General features: G+C 36.7%; 1 protein-coding gene across 1 annotated transcript; it reads left to right on the forward strand.

Moving 5' to 3' along the window:
- The first annotated feature begins 2,711 nt into the window (after window positions 1-2,711).
- Window positions 2,712-22,012, forward strand: proser2.S (proline and serine rich 2 S homeolog). Its single transcript, XM_018255723.2, has 4 exons — window positions 2,712-2,848; window positions 12,005-12,223; window positions 19,150-19,375; window positions 19,875-22,012. Exons 2-4 carry the CDS (start codon window positions 12,086-12,088, stop codon window positions 21,425-21,427), a joined length of 1,917 nt encoding a protein of 638 aa, XP_018111212.1. The 5' UTR covers window positions 2,712-2,848; window positions 12,005-12,085; the 3' UTR covers window positions 21,428-22,012.
- Window positions 22,013-24,253: the final 2,241 nt, after the last annotated feature.

Genomic DNA, 24,253 nt, shown 5'->3' on the forward strand with positions numbered 1-24,253 from the left:
AACTTCTACTATATCTTTAGTTCACAGCAGTGACTAAATTACACATACTTTATTATGACAAACAGATTTATGCTTTGTATTTAGTTCCAGGTGATGAAACAGCAAAACTGGGCCAGTATGTGCGTGACCAGCTAATGTCAAGATGCATTGAGTTGCTCCAGCCTGCACATTTTACATGTTACCTCATCAGTCTCTCAGAGGCTGAACCTGTTTTGTTGCCAGACTTACTAAGTCAGGTATTCAACTCAAATTCTCAACCATTTCATTTGATGGCCTTGCTTGACCCTAGATTTCCAACTGCAGGTATTTAATGAAACGTTGTTGCTACCATGGGTGGCGTTATAATACCTTCAATATCTATTACAGAACATGGCAAGCAGACTTCTCTTGGTGTTCAGCCTGCTCATATCCCCTGAATCTTTACAGGACTGTAAAGGACTGTTAACATCCTCAGCTTGCCACAAGAGGGTTTCAAGAAGGGCCAGAGTTTCATTAAAAATGAAGACCAATTACAATATGCTTCTGTACATGATACTAATGGGGAGATTTATTAAGGGTCGAATAGTAAATTTAAATTCAATTTTTTTTGGTGTCGTAATTCACACATTCAAATTGTAATCCCCCTATTCAAATGTAAATTTAAATGTGGGATTTATCACATCTTGACCATGGAAATAGTCCTAATTCGAATATACGACACCTGAAACCTGCTGAGTTCATGTACAAGTCAATGGCAGAGGTCCATTGAGGTATTTGGAGATGTTAAAAGCCTTCCTGACATTCGAGTTTTTATTCAGAGAAGAAATCGATTTGTACAATTCAGATACAATTCAAATTTTTGGGTCGGAACTATTCGAATATCGAATATTAGACATTCAATTTTTTCTTAAATAACCTCCCAGTCAAATTGTGAGTATATTCGTATTTATTAGAGTAAAAAAAAATTCACATGAATTCGAAATTCGACCTTTTGATAAATGGGCCTCTAAAAGTTATTTTTAAGGTGAACAACCTTTTCTGGTGTATATAGTTAAACTTGCCAGTTACAGCATATGACCTGTTTGTCCAAGGCTTACCTGTTTCTAGTGGTTATTTTCAGGAATGACTAGTAACACCCTTACACACCCAATTCCCACTTACCACCAACAACAGATAAGCAACACACATTGCTTAAGATAATTAAAATAAAAACAAAATGCAAAAGTACTGTTTATTTGTCAAAATATTTATACAAATGATCTAATTACTGCTTTCTTTCCAGGTGTGTCCACAGCACAATTTAAGGAATGGGTTCACCTTCCATCAGAAAGGGAGCTGCTGATATCCGCGCCTCTTCTGAGTGATGCACTAAGGTGTCAAACACAAAGTTATGTAATTAGAATGTGTGCCAATATGATATCAAGCAGACGTGGTGAGTGTGGTTAAGTGGCTGTTTAGTATGAAGTGGATTTGCAGCTATGTGCGCTAATCTCTTCTATGGTTTGTGAGGTTTCTCAATGCACAGGCATTTCCTTTTTGCTGTGGTGAAGAAAAAAACCAGCTTAAGTGAACTTGTATCCGCATCTTGAATTTCTACTGATTATGATTTTTAATATCCTGATTTTACAACAGAGGGAAAGAAGACATTGCTACTTTTAATATAGGTTACCTGATCCTGTCAGTTGCATAGAGCTAAGCCTGATTGGCCTGCTGGAAAAGGGCCAATCTTTGTGCCATGTTGGCAGTTTGTTGTTCTGTTTGTTTTTCCTGCAGCTGAGCAATAGGTTTGACTATATTACTACAGTATATAGTGAACAAAATGCTGCCATTTAAATAATATCCAATAAACACTTTCTAGAGGCATCTAAGAGCAGGTAGAGAGGTCCGGGCCGATAAAAACTGCTGACAGACTGAGTCTGCAGCTTATGGGCCCATGTGTGGGGCCATCCGACGAGCTTCCCCGATCGATCTCAATCGGGCAGGTTAAAAAATCCAATCAGATTGCGACCACATCTATGTATGTATGCAGTCCCGTGATCTGACCGCCGATATTGGATCCATTATGATCCGATCGTTGGGCCCTAGGGCCCACGATCGGATCAGTCCAATATCGCGTCTCCAAACGAGCGGATCTCTACGTTTATGGCTACCTTTAAGAAATGTAAACTCCCAGCAGAGAGTGAGCTGATCAATGCTAATCAGAGAGCCACAATTGACCTTGGGTAATTGCTAGTTACTTATAAAGGTTGTGGATTTGATATTTGCCAGGATGTAAGTGAGAAACCTACTACACAGCCAATGGCATATGGCACAAACCCAAGATTATTCTTCTTAAACTTCGTTTTTACATTTAATGCAAAAAGTCATGTTAAAGAGACTTTAGCACACATTCCAATGCCCAATAATGCATTAAAAATCCAACAAAAAGTGCAGAACAATATCTCTCCATGATGTTGTTATAACGAACATTAATCATGGTTGAACTGTAATTCCCAGATTTGCTACACCTTGGAACAAAAGTAGCAAATTCTTAATAGAATCCTTCATACTTTTTCCTGTACTAAAGGATACTTTGAAAGAAGTTAAACTGGTCATACATATACCTATTGCACCTCCTGGGAAGGATTTTATTGCAGAAATGTACCGGTGCCACTAGGTGGCATTACATATCTTGTACATGTGTTCAAGGGTGTGATCTGATTTCTAAATGAACATTCCTAAAGTCCTTCCCTCCCCACTTCTTTTCGTAACTCTTAACTCTGCAGTTAAACACCTGCCGCATTCACCTGTGTGATTCCTCCTCAGCGACACTGTCAAGCGATACTGAGACATAGTCCAGAGCTCAGCCGGTCCATGCCCCTCAGCACAGGTGAGTCTCTAGCAGCTCTCTGTTTGTAATAGAAAATTGTAGGTTGTGTGCTACCTGGTGCCTTGCTCTTGCCCAGTTTCAGCATGGATAATATTAATTCTGTTTCACTGTGTAGGACATTCAGGACACTGGGATAGTACAGAATATAGTCCTAATGGATCATTTTGGAATATGTAGCAGCTCCAAAATAAGGGGAATTTTTTAAAGCTGACATTGAAATACACTTCATTTTGCAATCCGTGTACATTTTGTATAGTGTGATCTGTTAAGCAGTAGGGTGTAAAATTCTGGAAGAACAGAAAAAGCCGTGTTATCTTGATAAAAGCAAGTTAAATGCTGCCATTGAGCACTGGCACTTTTTACATCACTTTTCATTCTTCTCCTTGTGCCATTCATGTCAGCTGGTTACACCAGATGTGTGGTGATGAAAAACCATCAGCTGTATTAGAAAGTGCACACCTTTATATATACCACAATCATTAAGCATTTCTGGGAAAGAGATGAATAGCATGGATATACATGTACATAAATGTAAAGAGTACAATGGAGCTCTATAATTATGCAATTCATTTTAACACCACTTTTGTAAGGCATAAAAATCAGCCCTTATGTGAAACAGATCCAGACATGTATGTTATATTTGTCCTGTATTTTGTCTGTCGTTTTGTCTGCAGACCCTGACATATTTATTTTTCAAACAGAAAAGACAATATCTGTCAAAAACAGTAGCCAAATATTTGCATTTCTTGTCATGCAGAAGTCACAATGGGCAGTCTTCTCTGGAATCATCAGGGTTAAATAAAGGGTCATAATAAATAATAATAATAAATGTATATAACTGGTGTTATATATATATGTACGCCAAGAAGGATCACCACACTCTAGGAAGTTGAACAATTGTAACCCTTTATTTCAAAGGATGGGTGACCTTTACCTTTAGGAGAATATCATTTACATCTATTAGTGTTTCTTTTTTTATGCTTTGTAACAAACATTAGTTTAGAATTTACTGGAAAAGTGTAGAACCAGCTGGGTAAGGCAAGGTTTGTGATTCCTCTGGAAAAGCAACAACATTCTTTTTTAAAGGATGCATCTGTAGCTCAAGTAGCAGAAGCTGTAGGAACAATTATGCCGAACGTTCTAAGTAACCTTGGGCATCATGCTAACTTCTAGATCTAAATTTGTAATGAAGTCAATAACATAGATTCTCAGGCTGGCCTTCTTTAGGGTCTCTCTACAGTGGGTAAGGGGTGATCCTGGTGGCCAGTTATGGGGCACTTGTAATTATTATACTAAATAGGAACTAGATGGGGACTGTTAAATGATGTTCAAAATGACTGAAATCCCCTTGGCTATGGAACTAAAAAAGGAATTGTTCAACTGTTTCTATTATAACTGTGGCTAAGGAAAGGGGCTGCAGCATGAAGTGTATTCTGTTATGTGCACAAGCAAGTAATTAAGAGGCACAGACAAAAATACAACACTCCCTAACTCAGTCAGCAATTAAGTGATCCAGTCATCTCTCCCTCTCTGCTTTTACTCTGCGCTGAATATAAATTATAGGTGTGCCACTTAATGTATACAATTTGTTTTCTTGTTTGCACAGTCACAGTCATATCCGTATGCTGTTCCGTAGTTGAGTCTGTAAGTGCACTCGCACTTGTAGATTTACAGAAAGCATGTAACCTTTCCTGTTCCTGTAAGGTCATAATAATCGCTAACAATCCAAGCTGGGCACGTGGAATGCTTTCCATAAATTAATACATTCATGTGGACATAAATGTAATGTTGGATATGATACATTTATCAGGAGCTCATTATCAGGGGTAGATTTATTATGTGGCATAAAAAAATGGCAGAATAATTCACCACACATCGACAGGCATTGCCATGTAAAAACGAGCATTAAAATTGCGTAATTGTTCTACGCACTTTTGCTGTGAGCAACTTCAACTTATTTACAAAGGTCTGAAGCAGTGTAAAATATCGGCGGCAAATCTGGCATTGGCATGGTGTAAAATAGCACACACCTTGATGAAGTTGCCATTTATTTTACCCAGCGAATTTCATTTTCCACAGCATAATAAATAGGACCCTATGTGTTCAAAAGTTTAAGATTCTTAAATGCATTTTTGTATATTGGTTCTTATTAAGTAGTATTGTTCCTGGCTGGGGGGGAGTCAGTAGATTTTGGGTCAGAACAATATTTATGGACTCAGCTGAACTAATTATTGATCCAACAGTGGACAATACTGTTATAATAATGCCACAACAACTGGATCTTTGATTCAGTATCAAACTCACCTCAACATGAAATTTAAAAGGGTTGTATAGCTAAAATTAAATCCTGTGCAATATATTTGTAACTGCTAATTTAGATTTGCTACTAGATGCAGTTTAAGTACATTTTTTTTATAAATGCCAGCCAATCAACAGCTAGACATAACCTCAGAGAGAACTGCAGTTTATCTTTCCCTACTCAAAGTACTCAAGCTGCTATTCATTGTATCCCAGACCTATGAGAAGCTCCAACAACAGGATAAATATCCTTTCAGCACCCTATATCATTCTTCCTTGCCTAAATGATTAGCTAACCCCCCCCCCCCCAAAAAAAGAAACTGTTTGGGGGTTATTTGATAAAAATTGAGTTTGCGTTTTTTCTCGATTTGAGAAAAAAGGTAGAAAAAAAGTGAAAAGCTAACGAAAAAAAGGCTGCTCCAGACCCACTTTCCATCATGCATCTCCCGCCTCACAGCTCCTCCATATATTGGGTGTTCAGCCACTGGCGTCCCAACCATATCCAACATTTCTTATACACAAACAAGGTGGCACTCTGGTTAAATAAAAGCAGTTGTTTATTGCAGAAGGCTTAATGACTTTAATCATAGGCTCAGGAGCTTATGATTAAAAAAATAAATAAATAAATAAAAAATACACATGCCAGTATTTTCTGAAAACTCAAATAGCCACCAGTAAAAAACTCGACAAGCAAAAGCTGGCTAGATCCTAGAGAAGCTAATGGGAATATTCTCTTAACAACTTTATTTTCCTAGTTCATTCAAAATTCAAGATTTTCACCCTCAATATATATATACTGTATATATATATATATAGAGAGATAGATAGAGAGAGAGAGAGAGAGAGAGAGAGAGAGAGAGAGAGAGGGAGAGAGAGACTATTGGTTTCTTAGGTAAACTAGTGTTCAGCGTGCAGCAATTTAACTGTATATGTCTTGTTATAGCCAATCTGGCAAATGATGGGTTACATATATTCATACGCACTTGTTTTGTCAGTGTTATTTTTTCTTGTTGTCTCACAAAAGCAGGCTTACACACAAGTACACATCTAGACAGTATACGTGCGGAACAAAGAGACTTGACAGAAGGCAAGTGTTATTCTGGACATCTAATCCCCATTATTTCCAGGGTATACTTTGACTTGAAACTAGCTAACAAAGGAAACATATCCATGTAGGGCTTTCTGTAAAAAAAAAAAACACCTTATACCCATCAATTTTACTGTCATTGTTGCTGCTGTGCAGACAGGGTTAAACGGATACATCTGAGCCTAATAACTGGCTTGTAAATGATAGTGGCAAAACAAAGACTTCAAAAGATAACCTCATATACTTTAAATGGCTTAGTCAAATAAAATCCATTCGAGCATATACTTTATTCGGTATTTTTAACCCATTCCTGACAACATAGGACAAAGTCGGTTTTAACCTGAAAGTTTACTAACCATTACAAACAGATCTAGATTGAAATATCATGTGGGTTATCCATTGCAAACATAATAGGGTGTAGAGAGAACTTTTGCACTTACACTTTTCAGCCTAGGGAACCTAAAGAAAAAAGAAAGCATCCCCCTATACTCCCCTGTTAGAGCAGTTTGCACCCCTTTCAACCCATGTGTTAGAACATTTCTATGATAGAGTAGTATTTGTCTGTGAAAGCATGGCCCTACAATCCTGTATTAGAGCAGTGTGCAACCCTGCATCACATCCAGAGTCAGACTGGCCCACGAGGATACCAGGAAAACTCCTGGCGGGCCCAGGTGTCGGGGGGCCCTCATGCTGCTAAACATTTCTCCTATTTCATGGCCATTCGGTATTTCTATGACAACAAAGAGGCTAAATAGATGGAATAATAGATTATAGTATGTAAAGAAATGAGATTAGAAGAATAGATGTTGAGTGAGAAAGAATAATAGTACTGAGGGTGGGTCCCTGGTCTCCCAGTTTGACACTGAACCCATCAGTTTGCTTGCTACATATCCCTCTGATAGAACATCAGTTCATTGGAAACAGTTTGAATTCCTTTGCCTCTGTGTACAAGAGTAGAGTGTGTCTCCATTACCCTTTTTCCTGGATGTCAAGGAATATCACCTTCTCTGTGGTGCCCTGGTTTCTCAAAGCATGTGTGGCCAAAGTACATTTCTCAGAAAATCTTTTGTTTCTCTGTGACTTTTTTCAAATCATGCATTTGCTGATGCCGTGCACATGATCAGACTCTTTAAATTCATTTGTTTGCAGAATTCCCTTGTCCATGTTCAATGAACTCTTCTTCTCTGCCCTGTGTTTGCTGTCGTCTTATTTCCTCTTTTGCAACTTTTGGGAATAAGTTTTTGCATGAAAACTAATATAAGGCTTTCGAGTCTTGTTTTCATGTTCAGTCCTGCCTCTTATTATTCAGATCTTTCTCTGGGTGCTCTATTTTATTCTCACAACCTAAAACATAACAGCAAGTTCATTGGCTTCTGATGAAAATGATAAAAAAATGGCAGGTGGATTTCTACATGGCAAGGGCCTTATATTGTAATCCTCAATCCACTAGTGGAAATAACATATGCTAAGAATAATTGATTACTTTATACAGTCCAGGGGAAACAAAAATGGGTTATTATATTATTGAGGGTGCTAAGAATGTCTTTTAATGCAAATACCATTTGCTGCAATATATATAGTTTACATTTAAATTAGTAATGGGCCATTGCTGGACGCATTTGCATTTTTTAGTTGTGTGACATCCCAGTAACCATATACCGTATTTTTTCATTTAATTTAATAACTAATGCACTGCAAGTAATACATGTAAAGTAAACCTTTTCAATAGCTGTATGTTATAGTGAGAGGAGCCATTAAAAGGGGATGATGGGCTATAGGATCATGTAAATATTTCTGTGCACTTCATTTAAAAAGCAAATGGTGACTTCCCTAGAAATTAACTACAGTTGCTTAAATTTTATACTAAATTAACTTTTGGTATGATGAAGAGAGTAATATTCTGTATCAATTTGCAACTGGTTTTCATTTTATTACTCGTGGTTTTTAAGTTATTAAGCTTTATATGCAACAGCTCTCCAGTTTGCATTTTCAGCAATCTGGTTGCTAGGGTCCAAATTACCCTAGCAACCATGCATTACCCTAGCAACCATGCATTGATTTGAATAAGAAACTACAATATGAATAAGAGAGGTCCTGAATACAGTGATAAAAAATAGCAATAACAATACAGATTTCTTCTGGTCGGACTTTTAAAGGGGAAACCCACCATTTTTTCATAGATTTTTCTAAATTTATTTTATTTTACGATGGTGTTAAAAGTCTGAATAAAAAAGTATTCCAAATCAGACCTGCCAAGTTTAAGTAGAAGTCAATGGTAGATGTCCCGTTTATATCCTGGTTTCGTTCAATAATCCAAAAATTTTATGGTTTTCGGGCTTCAAATCTGAAAAAGTTACAGTCTTTTGGGACAAATCCGAGTTTTTTCCCACACAAGAAATTTTCATAAAAAATGTATTGATCCGATTGGTCCGATTTGGTCGAGGTGTTTTTCAGAAAATAGTGAAAACTTTTTGGATTTGGATAAATAACCCCTTAATGCGTAGCCATGCAAAGCATTTGCTTTTAGATTAACCCCCCCAGAAAGCTGGGAAGAGTCAGAAAAAGAAGACAAAAAATGAAGAAAAAATGAAGACCGATAAAAAATTGCTTTAAATTAGCAATCCTATAACATACTAATAGTCAAGTTAAAGGTGAACCACCCTTTTAAAGGATTTCAATTGAGCTAGCTATGCATGTATAATGTGGAGCTACCTTATTATTTTTTCTTATTACTTTTTTTAGTGTTTAGAAGATTGGTCTCCAGGAACTTTCCCAGGTTAAGACAAGTATGTTTATCTAGCTCATTCTTTTGAGAAGAATGTAAAGCTGTACTTGAAAATCAAGTACAACCAGTTGGGGAAGGGAGGCGAAGAGTGAAGATCTCTAGCATTATTGTTTGTCCAGATCAATGCCTCAAGATGGATGTCACTTAACTGAATTTACAGCTGACAGGTTAAGATGGAGGGTTTCTGGGATGTAAATCACCAGCAGTAATCGTAAGGGGAAACCAATGCTAACTTAATTGTTGGTTTGTTAGCAAAGCACACATGGTATCATGACTTGCTGTTTATGTAGACCTTTCCACGACCTGAATTTCAGACATGATTTGTAGTTCGCACTTAAAACTAGGAAATTGCTTTTTCATGTCCTGATTTTAGTTGCACATACGTATTAATTAACCAAGAATATTTTCGAAATGGTACAGTAAAAGACAAACTATAGAGCACAATGGCAAAAAGTTTTAACAGTTCCATGGAACAAAACATCCCCTTGGAAGTGAAATATAAAATATTCTCACACAGTGTCGGACTGGGACACCAGGGGCCCACCCAAAAACCTTTGACCAGGGGCCCACCAAGTAATCTTAGACCAGGGGCCCACTCTCACTGCAATTATTCTTTCTCTTCTCACTCAACCTCTATTCTCCGAGTCTCTTTTCTTTACATACTATAATCTATTAATCCATATATTTAGCCTCTTTGCTCTCATAGGAATAGGGAATAGCCATGAAATAGGCCAAATGTTTAGCAGCATGAGACAAGTGGGTCCACTGACTCCTGGGCCCACCAGGACTTTTCCTGGTATTCCGGTGGGCCAGTCCGACACTGTTCCCACAATTCACACTACAGTTACAAGTCTCTAATACTCCTACTTTGATTTTCTGTCAGCCTTGGTTCCCAGTGTCTGTTTTGTCCTCCCTTCAGAGGAGCCTCTTAGTATGTGAACCTGACAGGTAAATGGAACTCCACTATCTATAATATCCATGTTTTAAAGTTCGCAACTGATGATCAAGCCCACATATCAACAGATTCAAATGTGTTGTTTCTATTTGCATTCAGAATCTGTGCTCCTATATTTTGATGGAGGAGGGGGTCAGTAAACTGTGTCCATAGTTGTAATTTATAGCTTTTTTTGTCGGCTCTCACACTTAAAAGCTTCCTGCTTGTCTGACCTAACCATAACTCACAAGCAAGTTGAAATCAGGAAATGTCATATTCTTTGATTCTGCAGCTTTCTGCAGGTAATTAACTGAAGGTTCAAAGTTTTCCCACCAGTCTACCAGACCCACCACAATGTAATGTTGCAGAACATATCCCCTCCCCATACAGTATTGAGATCAAAGAGTTAATAAAAGTACTGGCTGGTGGGGGAGATCACATACGTTTTGCGCTAACTTAAGCCCAGGATTGCTTCCATGTAAAAGTGTATTTTTACAGACATATACAATTTATAGAAGCAGTACCGTAGGATATAGGAAAATGAAAAGTGTACATTAGAGGAAACGGGTTGATAAAATGTAAGTGTGATACTATCATGAGTAATGCTTATTTGATTTACTAAGCGTTAACTTCTAAAGCATCTCTTAGATAGGGGAATACCCTTGGCTTGCTCGGCAAGAAAATCCCTTTAAACCATTTATTGTTCTCTAAATATATAATTGATCATTACAATGTCTTATTAGGGATAAACTGGCATTTGAAAGAGATTATGTTGTGCACAAGCTTTAACTGGCTGCCAATATTGTTTCAGTTATCAGAGCCAGGAGTGCAGTAAAAGTAAAGTTCTAAAAGATGTTACATTCTGAAATAAAACCATTGACAATTTAAAATGATTATATACTGTATATCAGAATGTTATTTAAAATTCAATTTTTTTTCAATCGTTTTTAGATGAAAGCCGCCTATGAAATGTAAGTTTTAAATAAGGAACTTTAATGTTCCAAAAATCACATATTCCCATATGGAACCCTTCAATTACATTACTTCCTATTTAGGTTAATGTATTGGTTTTTTTTAACTTGATGTAGAAAACTGTGTAAATAAAATCATTATTTATTGTTGAATTTAAACTGTATCTTTGGAAAAATAACATTGCTTAAATATTTCAATAAACAGCTTATTTTCTTTTATATCAAAGGTATTTTATGTGCATCACTTTTAAGGGTTCTGACCAATCCTGCATAATGTTTTAAATAGGAACTGACAAAACTGGATATCCAGGTCCCCTTGAGACTGGACATCATGAGGGACAAAATAATTTTATGACAACAATCAAGTATTACCCCCTTAGAAAATAGGAGGGAATTGGAATACTGCAAGAACATAAAAAATATTTAAGACCTAGCCCATAGTGGTAAATGATGCTGGGAATAGTCTTTCCTCTGGCTCAACCATGATTTATGGGTAGTAAGAAATATTTTAAATTGGTTTTATGAAAAAGTATCAACCATCACTACAGCCAGTAATCCTTTCTTTTGGTTTATATTCTCCATTATGTTGGGCCTGTTCATTTACTGGGTTTGTTGTGTCTTTATTGTCAGCTGACAGTAGTGCTGTTAACTCTGCCATTCACTAATCATGTTTGTAAAGTATTGTTGTGATACCATTCAGAGCACCTGTAATTTGTGTTTTGGCTGAGCAGCTATAAAAGATGAGAAACGCTTGTAGGCTGCCATTATAAACAGTGAAGTTTTATATGCAGTATTGTTTGGTGGCAGGACTAGCATACAAAGGTATCCAGTAATGGTCCACTGATGCACTAGTGCACTAGTATAAAACACTTATGTTAAAAACCATCCAGGATGTAATTTTATCCACACACCGGAAACTGGAAAGTCATCTTTCCTGGAAGGTACCTAGAAGTTATAACCACATTTTTCTTTTCAGATGATAATTTATCTCAAAGAAATGGGCAAAATTACAGGCTTTAATCGTGATATATTATCTGTTATATAATTTAATTGATATAATTATAATTATTTGTTATTACAGGCTATGATTTATGGTTGTAAAAAATTTACACTCCAGCCTTCTCTTCTTGAGGACTATTTACAGCAGCTCATTTTTTGAACAATGCCAAGCAACCTAATAAAACTGAGCTCCTCAGAAATGGAACCTGACTTCCACAGCCGCAAGTTCAGTGACTCTGAAAGAAGCGGAAGTTTCAATAGTCAGGGAAGTCGGCGTTCCAGGTCTCGAAGTTCTAACTTGGTAAGTGCCAGTGGCCGTGACATTTTCAAACAAAAGTCTGTAGAGGATTCTGTCAGTATGTATTCCCACCTGGAAGTATCAGTGGGCATTTGCATGCTTCAAATACTGTTAGCTCATTTGTTGCATTTTACATCGTTTCTGGCCATTGACTTAAATGCCCGCGTGCTCAGGGTGCAGCCTAAACCTAGACATAATTCTCTTCCATGGGTAAATAGGTAACTATATTGCTCCAACATTGCCATGTGCTGTAATGGTTTCTGTGTTTCTATTCTAGTTGCAGACATATAAAACACATTTCATCATATATATGTAACCTATAGTCTCCATATTGTGTTTATAGTAAGTTTTGTTGCAGTCCTTGGAAATACTGGGCTGTATTTTTGCAGCACCTTACTCCTGTAAATTACCTATGAATTTCCTTTACAATAAAATGTAACTGCTCTAATTTATGAGCCAACCAACACCAAGAAATCACAGACTCTTTCTTTAGTGAACTACCAACATGTACATTTTAGAACCAAAAACTCTTTAAATCACTAAAACAAGCTCTGTCAAACTTGAGGCAATGCTGTACATCCTTAGCATAAAAAGTTAAGGGCAGGTATTTGATACCAATAACTATTAAGCTAGATCCTCTACCAGCAAACTCCTCCAAGTTTAAATATAGAAGTAGGTAAGCTGGACTCAACAGGGTGGGGGCTTTGGGGTGGATATCGGGAAAAGGGAGGACCCTGCTGGTTGCGAGCAGGGTCCTCTGTGTTACAGACCCGGTGGTCCCCCCAGTGCACCAGTCCGACACTGCAGGTTCACAATAAGGCCTCTACTACTGTATTTAGGAATGGCCTCATTCAGTCTTAGGCATTTTTGTAAGTTTTAACCAAGTAGTGTCCTGATGATGGCCCTTTTTTGTTGAAACTACTGCATTTTCAGAGCGACACCTTTAATGGAGTAGTTTAGATAATGCCAAATTATTTTTTATTTATATTACTGCCACTTTAATCGAGGTAAATTAAATATTTTGTCTCAAGTAGAAACTCTGTTTACCCAGCAGATTACAAACCTCTATAGCAGAGCTTGTGGTAACTCTATGCCATTGCATAAGAAGCTTGCAATCTGATCATAGACTATATTTCACGTCTCAGTATACATTTAATCTGTCATGGGATCTCATTCGTGTGACATGCCACAAGCCAGCTAGAAATATAGCTCTTACTTTCACTCATCGGAAAATTTATATAAAGTAATTCCTGTCTTGACAATAGTTCAGAGAGTTTATGAGCAGACCATTTTCCATTGTGTATAATAGGAAGTACCACGAGTTCAACTACCCTCTGCCTATAGGACTGCTAAAAGGAGGAATGTCCCAAGGTTTAATACTGAAAATAAATATATATATATATATATATATATATATATATATATACAGGGTCTACGTCCTCTGTAGTCACTCTCCTATATAACTGAGCCATCTACTAACTAATATTAACTGAACCATCTACTTTTTATATGTTTATGATATCACAGTTGATTCATTATTTAAGAACATTCACCCAAACCACTTAGCAGCCACCAGTTCTTAGTTTTTAGGCATGACTGCAATAACTAAACAAATTTTTTATTTTCCTGATGCCCCAAACCTTTTTCAACAATATAATACAAATTTGAACCAATTAAAACTGCTATTGCTATTCACATGTAGCTCCAGTGAAGTAACCATGTCCCAACAAATTCCTCATGAATCTACAAATGGGAGATTTGATATTTAATTGTTGCTACCACTTGTGTTTACTTGCTTAAAAACACTTACTCTTTTTTCGTGTACACATTATGTGACATGACAAGACCTTATGAACCTTTAGCATGTGGATGATGAGTAATAAAGTAAGGCAGGAAATAATTATACAAGATGGGCTCATTAGCTTATTATCAGAGTTTGTCCAGCTGCTTGACTTGTGAAGCTATGTCTGATAGAATGTGGCATATGCAGTTTCCTAGGATACAGCTCATTAAGCAGAAATGTCACACAGAGGCAATGATTTATGCATAACTCAAAACTATCAATTAAAATTCAAGTCTGGTTGTTTCCAGTATTTGACACATTAGACAGCACTGCCTCTGTAGGTCGTGGAGTCACATGTTTCTGTTGAACATGAAAAACCAAATTCTAATGATGGAGAAAGCTCTCTTATGTATATAATTCTTGTGCATATTAATGATTACCAGATGGGTTTTGTTATCATTTTCACTAAATGTCTGATGCCTCGCAGTAGCTTATTGGCTTATGTATGTGATAAACCACCTGTCTGTCTGATATCTGGCTGGGGATTGGTTTAAAAATGATAACCTCACCAAGTGATAACCTCATCAGCTAAAATGGGCTAAAAAATTTGGGGGCAAAGATCAAAATTCCAAAAATAATGATTATGATATATGTAACATTCCGGAATGGGCAGTTTGAAAATAAATTCTTACGTTGTATTGCATTTCTGTTTACTATAAATCTGCTTCTTAAAATTTATATTTATTACAAAGGACTAGGAGAAACATCTCTATAATACAAGGAAGTAATGTGTAAAAGGCCTGCTGGATAGACAGGTTTGGCAGCAGGGTCGGACTTGGCCAACTGGACACCAGGAAAAAAAAACCCAGTGGACTCAGTCCATGTGGACCCAGTGACCCAGGCCCGTTCTCTGATCTGGTCTGACTTTTGGTGCTCCTCCCCTGCCCCACCTCTGTTTGCAGCAGCAAAACAATTGCAAGAAGAGGTACCCAGTGCAACGGAGGGGCAGAAGGGGGGTATATGTTCACAGTGAGTTTAACGACTGGAGAGAGGGGCCCAGGGGACACCCCAATCTGACACTATTTGGAAAAACTATACTTTGTAAACAAATTACATTAATGTGGATAACAAGCTGGCAGGGTATGTCCACCAAGTACTTGGGAACTTTGATTGAGCAAATGCACTTTGGTACAGCAGATGGAAGACCTTGCTTAAAATGAAATCAAGATTTTCTGCTATTGCAGTGAAGCCATCAGATAATAGATCTGCAAAAACACACCATCAGTACCATCAGTGTACAGTATATTTCAAAATAGCTTGTAGAAAAATACTGGAAATCACATAGCCCATTAATACAGGTACAAGCATGGTGGCATACCCTGTGACTAACCAAGTACACATTATATCACAAGCTGGAAAGAATGAAGGAAATGCATGCCAAGCCTAATAACGAATTTAAAAAATGTGCGCAATTACCTACGCAATGCTCTCTGGCTTATATGCTAGCCACAGAAGTGGTTGTGCTGACACTATCTTCAGGGAATCTTTGATACATGGGCAGAACCTGTGTGGGCACACCATTACAGGCTTAGGAATGCCATTAGTTATGGGTACTGATTTGATTTCATGTGCATACAGAGCTGAAACATGTACGTGGTTAACCAGCCAATGTGATGTGCTAAAAACAATAAATAAATCAGGACAGAGTGGATACTACACTATGTAACCAAAACTATTGGCACACTTCTTCTAAAATTGAATTTCCTAAGATGTAACACTCGCTGAGTTTGAGACTGTTTGTAGAAACCACAAGAACTATTGGTCCAGACTCATTGGTAATGAATTAATTGCAGTGATCAATTCTTCGCCAAAAATTCCTAATTTGTGCAAAAGCTGGGGAAATATCCATATTTACATATTGGAATTGGTTTGCTGAGGTGAGAGTGGAAGAACAGAGCTCTGACCTCAGCCCAGTTGATCTGGGATGAATTACGGTAGAATGCCAACTTTAAGTCCGATGTGATGGGCCTGTCTTCAGTTCCCCAGATTACTAATGCATGACTGAATAGAAGCAAATCCCATGAACGATATTATAACATCTAGTGGAAAGCCTGCGCATGCCTGTAATCAGTGACTTCAATAATATTTGCCTCAGTTAGCCACTTCTAAATACAGTTTTCTTTGTGAAAAGAGTCAGTTTAGAATTGATAATGCCCCTTATTTAATGTTACTGTGATACTCATGGGTTTAGAATCACTGATTTACCCTGATTCTCAAACAAACATATTAAGCATATATAAACAGACTAAACAAAATGGTGTCTTACAATTAGTACTTTGCAGGCAAAGGGTAGTAATATCTCTTGGAGGGCAACAATTTGCACTGAGACCTCCAGTATTACAGCTTTGTATTACCTGGAGATAATGCACAGCATTAGATTAAAGTTTAATTTTTTTATATACTTTCTGTTCTCTATCTGATAACAATTTTGATGTGTTAGTCTTTATTAAATCACAACAGTTCCATCCACCCATGTTTAAAGGGATACTGTCATGGGAAAACATGTTTTTTTCAAAACGCATCAGTTAATCGTGCTGCTCCAGCAGAATTCTGCACTGAAATACGTTTCTCAAAAGAGTACAGAACAGTTTTTTTTTAATTTAATCTTGAAATCTGACATGGGGCTAGACATATTGTTAGTTTCCCAGCTGCACCCAGTCATGTGACTTGTGCTCTGATAAACTTCAGTCGCTCTTTACTGCTGTACTGCAAGTTGGAGTGATATCACCCCCCCCCAGCAGCCTAACATCAGAAAGGTAACCAGACAGCAGCTCCCTAACACAAGACAGACATAAAAACAACACTCAATAGTAAAATTCAGGTCCCGCTGTGACACATTCAGTTACATTAAGTAGGAGAAACAACAGCCTGCCAGAAAGCAGTTCAATTTTAAAGTACTGGCTCTTTCTGAAAGCACATGACCAGGTAAAATGACCTGAGATGGCTGCCTACACACCAATATTACAACTTGAAAAAATACACTTTTTGGTTCAGGAATACAATTGTATGCAGTGTAAACAGTGTAATTTAGAAATAAAAACTGCACCAGGAAAATCATGACAGAATCCTTTCAAAGAAACAAAGCATAACAGAAAGAAGAATTAATTAATTTGCTTAAAAAAAGCTATACTAAATAAAATGAAATGGCTCAGAATTGCTGTCTCTGTAGAGCATGTTTGCTGTAATCCTTTGATTGCCAGTGACGTAGACTCTGTGTAGCTGGCACTCAAGTTTCCAGTTGACGTAGATTTTGCGTTCCCCTTGGGATTATATGATACATCTGCTGATGATACATTATTAGGAGCAATTTGAACTGTGATTTGCTGTTTTTTAGCGCATTAAAATATCTGAGGGCAAGAAGGACACGAGGTGGGTTTCTTACTGAGAGGTAGTAGTAGAGGTTTGTAGTTTTAAATTCGGGGCTTATCTCATACTCATTATTCATTAATGCTGAGCTCGTGTGACTGTTCCCATGTGCCTGACACAGAATCAAGAAACATTCAGTTTTGTGACTAATGACTGGGATTCTTTGGCTTGTATTGTTACTGAAAACATTCAGTTTACACCTCCCGGAAACAACTCAAGCAAGCAAGGGGGTAATGAATTAACAAGCCTCCCCAATAAAGCTATTATTTGTTTTTAGCATGGAGGAAGGAAACTTGTGTTCTGTCTTGTACAAACCCTGGGGAATGCAGTTTAGCTTTGTAAGATGATTTGCCAGGCAGAGGGTAAACTTGGCATGTGACTGGACGCTGTCATCTTAATCATAAGCATACAAATGTCCATTATACATTCACCAATGTCAGGCTTCAGTTTAGGATTCAGCCAAGTCCTAAGTGCTTAGCTGAACTGCATCTTCATCATGAATCGAGCAACAAAAAGCCACAAAAATCATCTTTGTAAGAAGGGGAGTATCTACAGAGGAAACAGACCCTGCAGTTGCTGAGGGTGGGGCAGGAGTGTGGAGGACTCAGTGAGGTCCAAATTAATGAGAATTTTTATTGCATCATTGTCAGCTTATTAATATTTTGGGGCCCTACTTTGAATTTGCTATGGGGCCCAGTAATACTTAGTTATGCTGCTGTTTGTTAGGGCAGGGGCACATAGAGGAAACCAGTGTTATTCTGGCTAATGTTTGGAAACACACTGAAGGCACTGGCTTGTGAGCGTACACTTAGGATAGATTTCAGCAACAAAATGCATACTACATCAAAATATCAAAAGCTCCCCTGTGTGCGTGCTGACGCTACTATCAGTGTATTAGCAGAAATGAGCTGGCAGATTGAGTGGATTTGCCTTTGAAAGAATATTGCATATATCATTTTTTCTGGTCCTTTTTAATTTTGTTTTTTATAAATATGTGTAAATATGTGCTTACACATACACACCTATACCTTACTATAGTAACGTAGTTATATTGCTGTTCCAGTGTATAATTAACGTCTACTTTGTAACATGGTTGCAGCATCTGGGGGAAGGAAATGTCATGTTTATTCTAAGTGTATAGCAGTATTGCTTTATAATAAATAAAATATGGATTTTATACATTTTCTGTACATGTTGATGCAGCACTTGGCCTAAGCCTGAAGCTGAAGTGTAATAAGCTCATTACCATGTAAAGTATTTTGTGTCCGAGTAGCTTCTTTTATACCTCTAGAAATAATTTACTGCTTTGTGATGTCTGCATCTTTGATACTTTGGAGGCATTGATGGGAGGCATTTAGAGAAGTAGTCTTAGGCAATATGTGCAATCTAACCAGCTGTTACGCCTTATTAGGATTTTTCTGTTTCAGTGTGATTCAGACATACGGTATCTCTGTTCTATCTTTCCTGGCCCTGAACTGTCACTGTCCTTAATAAGCATTTAATCAACACCACACCTCTCATATCGTATATTCTGAAATAGGGAGGTGCCACATGCAGCTGTTGAACTTCACATACCCTTAGTCTGAATTTGGATATTGCAGTTCAGATGTAAGCAGGAGCTCAGTAAGTTATAGATTAGATGCATGTGTTGTTATAGTAAATTTAGAAAATGCTTTGTTATTACTTTTCAAAGGATTTATTCATATTGTTCTCTTGACAGGATGACGAGAACCTCAAATATTTAACCAGTGAAGAGAAGAATGCCCTCCTATTTTTTGAGGAGACCTTGGATGCCTTTGAGGATGATATAGAAGAGACACCAGTTTCCCAAGATGATAATTTTGGATACTACTCTTTAATATCAACAGATGGAAGTCACTCAGAAAATGAGGAGATCATAGACCTAGTTCAGGCTGAAGAAAATCTAGAACTGCACACTCTGCCAAGTAAGTTATTTTTCAGTTAAACCTTCCTTCTGCTATTACATCACTTTCTGAGTTTTATGTAAAATATTATAAACCCTTGCATGCTGGGTGATATTTAAAGTTATATACTAGTACACCAGATTAGCCTGAAAATAAAAATAGAAAATGTATTACAATAATATAAACAGCAGACTACTAATTTGCAATTGCAATGTAAAAAGAGCATTATTCTCACTAACTTGTTGTATAATTATTTTACAAAACAATCTGATGAATATAAAACTAGGAAAGAACAAATACTGAATGCATACAGCATGGTCATGGAACTTCTTGGTGACTTATAATATCCTTACATTTATCAATATAATAGGGGCTACGGTATTTACTATATTATTTATATTTATTAAATAAATACCGTATATGTATCATTTAAGACTTATATTACTACTATCTATTAATCGTATAACATACTGGCAGCAAAGACCATAAAGTATTAATAAACATACGGGGTTTTTTTCAGATTCAAAAGATATACAGGAATGTAAAGATGGAAAGCAGACACAGATGAACACAAGTGTTCCAGTGACTCTAATTCATACATCTTCACCTGTTACTACAACAGTGGCTACTACAACAATGGCTTCTCCCAAGGAAAAGGAAATATTATCTCCGGAATTTCCCATAGAGCACAAAAAACTTCTTGGTGCCATCCCAACTCCTGTTGTAATAGCTAAAAAGATTTCAGAGAGGAATGCAGACAATTTAAATCCCTCACAATTGTCACCAAGTGAAGGAAAGCAAACTGAATTAAAAAAGAGTGTGGGAACATCACCTATTGGTGAAGGAAATTTCATCTTTACTGGCCCACCAAACTCTAGACCCCATAATTTCCCAAACAACATAAGTGTCAAACAAGTTGGAAAGCAATATAACAAAACAATTGCCAAGGCAGCTGTCAATGTACAAGAGCGAAAGGCTAAAGTGTTGGCCAACATTAATGGACAATCTTTGCTTGATGATGAAACAGACAGCAGAGTCAACTATGAACAGCTAAGCAGGAAGACTTCATTTCGGGATGTGACAGCAGAACAAGCTAGATATGAGGCCCTGACTAAATTAGGCCTAGTTAAAGATACAACAGTTCAGGCTGGAATCCAAACAGTTGGTTTACCTACATCTCCAGTCTCAAATGCTCCTATGTCTCCTAAATTCTTACAACAAGACTCTCACAAGAGATATTCATATGAATCCCAGTATGTCAGCAATAGCATAAAGAATGAGCCTCTTGCCTTTGCACATAGTAAGAGCTTACCTCGTGAATCTCCCAAAAGATATGTTAATGAAAATCAAAATATCAGTAGTGTAAAGAGTGAACCTAGTCCACTTGAACTTTCCAAAAGCTTGCCACATGAGTATACAAGATTATCCATTCAAAAATCAAACACCAGCAATATCATAAAAATTGATCCTAGTGTCCCTACATCACCCAAGAGCTTACCATATGAATATCCAAGGAGATATTCCAATGAGAATCAGAATATTGGTAGTAACTTAAAAAGTGGGCCAACATCTCCTACGAATTTAGCTTCTAACATTCCCAGAACATATTCAAATGAAAACCAAAGTAGCAGTTTACAGCATGAAGTGCCCAGAAGATATTCAAATGATAATCAAAACAGCGGTAGTATAAAGAGTGGGTCTAATACACATATACCACATGAAACTCCCAGAAGATATTCAAATGAAAATAACAGAAACGTTTCCAATGACAATAAAAGTATCAGTAATATTTTAAAGAGTGAGCCAAGTCCCTTTGTACCCTTAGGGAAAACTGTTATTTTTAAAGGTGAAGCATCTCCAGAAAAGAACATACAACCTATTGCTCCTCATGACAATAACGAGCAGAAAAAATCAATCCCTCACCAGGACATTAGAAGAACTTACTCTATGCCAAGACCTACTGGGTTCAGGCCTCAGGGTATTACAGTGCAGTTTTCGGGACGTGATGCATCTGAAGAGACACGAAAGGATGCTCTACGTAAACTTGGACTCCTAAAGGAGAAGTCATTCTGAAACTGTGAAGCATATTTTCAACATTGCAGGACACTCTCCAGAAAATCTGTGAGTTTAGTTTGAGTGTTACATTTGCTAGGATTACTTAGGGTATAAGTATGTTTCATTCCTTGCTATTCATTTCTAAGGATGAGTTTCACAATAACAAAACATCAAAATCAAAGGCAATGGCTGAGAATTTTGCATAGTATTGGAGTGCATAAGGCCACAGCTGTATTTTTGGATTAGTGTTTTTTTACTTAATGACAGCAAAAATATGACAAAAGTGTGCAAGATGCACTGCATCACATTGAAATGTATGTGTATATTGGGGACCTTCCATCTGACTCATTACTTCCAAATCAAAATGTAATCAATGCAATATATATTTAGGGATTGAATTATCAACATTTGAATTTTGCCACAATTCAAATTTTCTTACACAAAAACTCACAAATTTGAATTATATTTTCAAAATGTGAATCTTTGGTATTTACTAAGCACCAATGACTCGAAAGTAAAACTTCAGCATGTAAAAGCTTGTGAGTTCATGTGGAAGAGAATAGGAGTTGTCCTAGGCAAAATTCAAACTATTTTTTAATTTGATATTTTTGAGTTTTTCAAGGTTTTTTTTGAGCTTGTGAACTCACAAAATTCAAGTTTTTCATGTTTTTGAGCTTTCTAAACTCACAAATTTCAATTTCACAATTGTATCCAATGAAGGTTTTTATATTCTGATTTTTTAATACATAAACCGACTTTTTTAAAGTTGTGAGTTGTGAGTAACAGAAAATGCTAAAACCTCACAAATTAGATTTTTGATAAAAACAAGCTCATTATTGTACTATTTTTGCAAGGGGTACAATTAGAAGGGACAACTATATATATTTCAAAGAATAATGCTGTGATTATAAAATAATGTTAATACAATGGATGTTTATTTGTAGCCTACTTGTACATAAAATATTTTTACATATATATATATATATATTTTTGTAAGTTACTAAGAATGCTATAAGCCATAAGAACCTTTCCAACTACTTTCCAGATTTCTGTTTGAGAATACACTGCACTGCACTTATATTGGTGTTGATGAAGACTACAAATAAATCTGGGATATTATTTGTGTTGGGTAATACTGACTACACTACAGTAAGCAACTGCTATAGGACTGCTCTGAAAGATGTACCATTAATATTAAAAGACCAAGTAAGATGTGATAACTTGGGGCGATGTTTGCCAAAATAGACTAAAAGGGCAAGCATACAGACATGAAACCATAGGTTTTTGTACCAAATGCAGGTTTTGCACTGTAATCATAATATTTAGTACATAATGCAATATCATACTTATAGTCCATTTTAATTGTGGTATAATATAAAGATCTATCCTGTATGATATTTAATTTATAATGTCAACTTTGTAGATTTATAATATCCATTGAACATACTGTATATATATTTGTTCCTTCTCAAACTAAGAGCCAAATACAGACTACAATACTTTGCACTACTATACAACGACATAACCAGGGGTTCAGAGGCACCAGTAGTTTACCAATGCTCAGTCTACCTCAAACCTTGTTTTCTTTGCTAAAAATTGTCTTTCCTTGATGTATAATACATTCATCTTTTTATTAGGATTAATATTCTCTCTTCTATAGTGGCCTACCAATCAATCTGATAACCTAAAAGTAACACAGTTTGCTATCAGTTTTCTCTTTGAACCTCTTCTCTTTAGCATACCTCCCAACATTTTGGAAGTAAAAAGAGGGACAAAAAACGTAGTGCAGCAATTTTTTGACCACGCCCCTTTCTGTGGCCACATCCCCTAATTACCATGTTCATTTTACAAAATTTGGCAGGTTATGAAAGTTTGAAAATAATTCTCCTTATCTAAACTGAATGATTGTAAGTGAGCATACTGTATGTTTGAAATGAAGGATCACCTAGAAAAGCAAGAATCAAATCAAATCAAAATGTCCAAGATGATTTATATTTGTGATGTAATTGTTTATATAATATTGTCTGTTAATAATTATTTATGGTAATATTAATAAATATCATGTATCATATCATGCTCTGAGTCTAACTGATGTTTTATAAACCATGTAACAATGACAATAATTTCTCTAACATCTTACCAGTACATCAGGTAGGAAGTGAAATCTTCACATACTAGTAAATAGGGATGCCCCCAATCCACTATTTTGGATTCAGCCAAACCCCCCGAATCCTTCACTAATGATTCGGCTGAATACCGAACCAAATCCTAATCTGCATATGCAAATTAGGAGTGGGAAGGGGAAAACATTTTTTACTTCCTTATTTTGTGACAAAAAGTCATGCGACTTCCCTCCCCACCCCTAATTTGCATATGCAAATTAGGATTTGGTTCTGCCGGGTAGAAGGATTCTGCCGAATCCGAATCGTGCTGAAAAAGGCAGAATACTGTCCGAATCCCAAACTAAATCCTGGATTCGGTGCATCCCTACTAGTAAACCCTAGTAAACTCAGGATATATACAATAGAATAATAATAATCCCAGCACTTTCTGCAGGATGCAGATTTGGCCAAAATCAATAATTTTTAGCCATGCTTATTCTGAAAGTCAAGGGACTATAAAGTTCTGAATATTCATTCTGAATATACATAAGTTAGGGTTTGGATTTGGTTGAGGAGAGGATCTGTATTCAGCCAAATCCAAGCATCCTGTAAAAAATATATATATTTGCATGCAGGCAATGTCTATATACTATAGACAGGGCCCAGGATTTATTTAGGGAGCCTGGTAGTAGGAGGTTTGCAGGCGAATGTCAATTTTGCATTTGTGATAGATGGCCCAGAA

Source organism: Xenopus laevis, chromosome 3S (assembly GCF_017654675.1).
Source record: "Xenopus laevis strain J_2021 chromosome 3S, Xenopus_laevis_v10.1, whole genome shotgun sequence".
Taxonomy (NCBI): domain Eukaryota; kingdom Metazoa; phylum Chordata; class Amphibia; order Anura; family Pipidae; genus Xenopus; species Xenopus laevis.